This window comes from Rhizophagus irregularis, chromosome 22, assembly GCF_026210795.1.
Source record: "Rhizophagus irregularis chromosome 22, complete sequence".
NCBI classification, from domain to species: domain Eukaryota; kingdom Fungi; phylum Glomeromycota; class Glomeromycetes; order Glomerales; family Glomeraceae; genus Rhizophagus; species Rhizophagus irregularis.
Genome location: NC_089450.1, coordinates 2,154,918 through 2,160,132, shown reverse-complemented (window position 1 = coordinate 2,160,132; position 5,215 = coordinate 2,154,918). Strand labels below are relative to the sequence as shown.

The 5,215-nt window shown below is 27.3% G+C and overlaps 1 protein-coding gene across 1 annotated transcript; it reads left to right on the top strand.

Annotated features, from left to right (window-relative positions):
• Window positions 1-3,017: 3,017 nt before the first annotated feature.
• OCT59_014706 (uncharacterized protein) lies at window positions 3,018-4,198 on the top strand (the record flags this gene model as incomplete). The annotated part of the gene is made up of 6 exons (XM_025312227.2): window positions 3,018-3,020; window positions 3,094-3,203; window positions 3,283-3,423; window positions 3,504-3,816; window positions 3,893-3,929; window positions 4,020-4,198. The coding sequence occupies 6 exons, from the start codon at window positions 3,018-3,020 to the stop codon at window positions 4,196-4,198; spliced, it is 783 nt and encodes a 260-aa protein (XP_025190040.2).
• Between the last annotated feature and the right edge of the window lie 1,017 nt (window positions 4,199-5,215).

Below are 5,215 nucleotides of genomic sequence, written 5' to 3'. Positions count from 1 at the left end.
ATGTGACATCTTTTTGAAAATGTCACATTATGACTATAAAATTGGGTCGGTTATAGAGGTACCGCACTGTACAACATTGAATTTTTTAACAGATTAAATTTTTCGATTTATTTGATTGATGGCAACAAGTTTAAAATTTACAAATTTTTCTTTTGTTTTTTTTTATTGTTTAAATGTCGCGTGGTGTGCCTGCAATTTATTAAACTCAGATGTACAGCATGACAGAAATGGATCAAAAGAACAAAAATAACCAAATAAATAAAAAAGAATAAGAATCACCAAATCAAAGCCAAGGAGGATAAAGGCAAGCCAATCAAATTTTAAATTTACTCACGTGATCAAAGGTGGCAAAAAAATTTATGTACCACCTGGGTGGCATAAAGACTTTTTCTTTAAATAATATGCATATACTGTAATATGAGAATTCATTTCCTCTGTAGGTTGTACAATCTGTCGTACGAATTCGACTTCGCTGCAGTTTGACGCCAGTCATAGGAAATTAAGATATTAGAAGTTCAGCTGGCATTCTGGTTTGGTGATTTTAGTTTGTTATAATAAGTAATTTATCACAACTATATTTTTACAACAAAACAATTAATTAATTTTCGGAACAAAAAAAAAATACACTTTTTAAAAAATTCTAAGATCGAGTATTGCTAAATATCACCGCTGGTAATTGTCACCTTACCAGGATTAGAGTAGAATTTTGGCAGAATTACAAATGTCATGAAACTCCGCCCATTAATAATTGCTAATGCTGGTGCGGTTAAAATCACCCGCGGTGAGATTTAGAAATGCCGATCTAATACTTTATTTAATTGAATTAGCTATTTCTCAATCCTTTACCTAATACCTTTTAAAAATCTCCTAACGTACTCATATTACTTATGGCTAAGCTTACGAGACCAGTATATATAATATCGCTAAATTTATAGATAGTTGTGATTAGTGATTAAAAGGAATTTTCCATCATAATTATATGGTATGGTGCATTTCTTTATTGAAGTTACACTAACAAACTTGAACATGTATTAAACTCCCATAAAATATTTTCTTTTCTTTCTAATTGAACTCGGAGAAGCTAATGGTGGGCATTTGGTGGCTTCTTACTATGTCTAGCTGCTATGTTTTTATTCCTTTATCTTTTGAATATGAATTTACGGTACGTGTAATGGTCGCACCAAGACAAGGACTAAATTAACAACGTTGCGATACCAACTGTTGTATCTATGTAATTTATAATTTCGTAATAATAAATATTATATACGAAATGTAATACGATAATCTGGATCTTACTGAACTACACGATATACCGGATTACTATTGGAGCGGACGTCCGGTATATTGAATTTCACTGTGTAATAGTATATATATGGAAGTATTATTTACTTCATTAATAAAATGTTATATATTAAATACAATAACTAAAGTTATTAACTTTTGAATTTGAAAATGATTGAATGGGTGATTAAAGTGATACAAAATTTTCTTTTACTTCTTTCGTTCACTTATATACATCATTTGTGTTTTGTACTCCTTTAAGTTAAAATATTATTAATTTGATGATAATCAAAAAAATTTTATTATCCTTATCTATAAAATATTCATTTATTTATGCATTTACTAATTTATTTTATTTTTTTACCAAACATTCTTTATAAGTATATTTAATTGGCAAATTGAATGGTTCGTGAAACAAGAGATCGGCGGGATAGTTCAAAATAGATGCTAGCTATAATGACTTATGTAAGGCGTACAAGAATTGCACAATTAATTGCTAGTATTGTGTGATAAATATATACTGAGTATAAGCGGTATTCGTATGTACAGTATATAATCAATTAAGAAAATGTATATAAAAAGGGTCTTGATTTTTTTTATCAAACATGTTACAATCATATTTTAAATAATGATTGACAAACGTGTGACATTATTTTTTAAAGTTTAATTAATCCAAGTGATCTAACCAAAATTGTCGTTATTACTTTGGTCAGCAAAACATTTTAAAGTTGGTGGCTAAGAACTTTTTTTTCTTTATAGAATTTTCGAAGTAAATTTAACATTATTCTCTGGTTTTACAGTAATCAATGTACTAAGTTTAGTTATATTCGACGTCAATATCTTTTTACTATTAAGATATCGATAATTTCAATAATTACCGAGAACGATAAGAACCGGCAACACTGGTCATATCCGTATATTGTTTGTAGCACAGTTGTAAAGTCTGTAGTAATATTTTAATATTTTTTCGTTAATAAGTAAGACCGGGGAATTTTATAGTTTGCTTACCTTATTTGTGCTAACAAACAAATATTGCGATGTATTTTGTTATGATAGCGATATGTTTGTGAAACAAAATATTGGATATTTATTAGATTTTATGAAACCTTTTATGACATCCCAAATTAGAAATATTGTACAACACTATAGGTTTGACCCGATTCATATTTAATTAGAGATTTCTTGAACTTTTATAAATTATTATTTAATATATTTTCATCACACCTATTTTACGCTTTTACGTTTCTTTCACCTATTTTTACCGATTTTGTATTTATTTTCCTTCCATATTTATTTAATAAATTTTACTTTCGCACACTTCGCACATCATTACATTCTTTTATTATCAATTTTTTAACATGATTAATAATAAGTTATTTATAAAATATTCATTTATGTCAATAATAATCCTTCTATTTCTATTCATTGACGTTATTTTAGCGATTGATGGTCGATTGGATGCCCCGGATAATATAAATAATTTCCATTTAGTGGTAGATTTTTCGTTAACGATGATTGTATTAGGCTTGATCGGATGTGTTTATGTTTTTTATAGGGTTTATATGCAGTGGATATTAAGTAGAAAAAAATTAGCCATGATTTATAGATTACCTTTCTATACTGCGTGCACAGGTACGTAGGATTTATAAAACGATTATGTCGTACATCGATAGCCTTTTTATATATTTGTCTTTACTTTTTTAGATTTTTTAATAAATTGCAATTTTTTTATTAATATGGTAAGTAATTAAATGCATATTTTAAATTTATAATTTCATAAATTTTTGAATTAGATTACAATTTTTTAAATAGTTACACACAGCTATATATGCACAAGTATGGAATAATATGCCATGTAAAATAATTGGCGCACTTAACTGGGCATTTCTTACGATAAACATATGCTTTTATGCTGTAATAGCGTAAGTATTAAAATTTTAATTTTACTTCTACTCGTTTTTTTTTTAAAGTTAAAGAAATCTTTCTTTCTTTTTTTAATAGGATAATAACCTATCTTCGAATTTGTCGCGAAATACATCTTAATTATGGCAAATATGATTATAAACTTTGGTTAATTGTAATTGCAGGAAGTATGATAATTCAATTAGTAAATATACAAAATAATGGTAAACGTGATTATTGGTAAGCCATTCTCACTTTCAAGATTTATTTCTCGGCAGCATATATTATATATTTAAAATTAAAATATTTCATTTTGTTAGGTGTGCTGCAAAATCAGGACAAATTAATTCAGCAATAATATTATTTTCTACTATAACGATAGTATTATCGATAATCTTATTTTGTTATATAAGTATATTAAGAAAAGTCCACAAAGCACCAGAATTTTTGTCATCATCATCATCAAATAGTCGAAGTAGTCGGAACGAAAATACTGCAAATGTTAGAGTTATTGCATTTGAACATTATTCTGAAGTTGAAAGAAAGGCTGCAAAAAAAATTTTGAGTTATATAGCTATGTTCATTTTACAATGGATCCCTATGTTAATTTCTCAAGGTGCCAGATTTGTTTTGGTAATGTATTCTATAGAAATAATATCTTAATATTTTTTTGATTTTATACTTAATTTATTGTGTTCATTTTTTTTAGAATGAAGAACCTTGGGTCTATGTTATGGGGACTATAGGTAAAGAATTAATAAAAACATAAACGTATATGTTTTTAAAGTAATTATAGTTTAAATAATCAAATTTTTTTTTTTTAAAAAAAAAAACAGGACGTTCATTTGGAGGGATTGGCAATTTAATTCAATTTATACTGAATGAAGGTTTTTTTCCAAAATCTTATGATATAAATTATGATAATGAAAATAGTGGTATATCACTTGAGAACACGAAACCAAAAATAAATAGTAAAGATGATAAAATTATTATAATTAACGAAAATAGCGATTAAAATCCGATATTGTATAATTAATAATTAAGTTTTTGTAAATATATAAATTATAATTTGTATAACAGTATTATAAGTTATGTAATAAATCATAAATCAACCGATGTTTCATATCCAAGACTGATAGGTCACAAAAAAAAAAATTTTTTTGAGTTGAGAACAGGACCCAGAAATATATAAAAGGGTTTGAGTTTGCGTAGTATTTTGAACTAAAAAATTCATGAAATCTTCCCTTTTTTAGATAATTTTTGATAACACCAGTCAGAATTTATTTCATATTATAGTAACCTACTGACATTATCATAATTCCGGCCCTGAAAAAATGCGTACTGTACATCTCATAGTAAAAATTTTTTTCATCACCTGACCCCTATATATATATTTCTGGGTCCTTTGAGAACCAACCACAAAAAATGATAGCGTATGTTTTAAAGCATAATATAAATTTTTAAATATAAAAAATTGTTTTAAATGAACAATAAAGACCTTGGTACTTACAAATACGATAATGCGATTACACATTATCTTTTAGCTATTACAGTAACAGAATCAAAGGATTTTGGTTCCACATTAGGAGTAATAATGAATACATTTCACTTTCATATTGCTAGTTTCAACTTATTTGTCTGGAGTGTAACGAAGGATCTAGATTATGGTACGTTTCGCCGAAATCTATTTTGCCGAGGCCATTTCACTGAAAGGAAATTTCGCCGAAGAGATATTTAGTATTCAAATGGTGTTTCGTTGAGGAAAATTAATGAATGCAATGAAATTGTTGAATAAAATTAATTTTCCTTTAATTAAAATACAATAAACAAACGCGGCTTGTAATTAGGGATGGAAATCAGTTCGTCAGTTCTAATTCAGTTCCACATCAGCTTAATAAATAAAAATATGCATCAAATTTTAGACACAAGTAGTGTGATCAATCAGAAAAATTTTGATTGGCCTTCAAAATGATTGTTGGAGTGTGATCGTCAGATGACTCAATAGCCATGTTCGGTTCGGTCGGATTTTGTT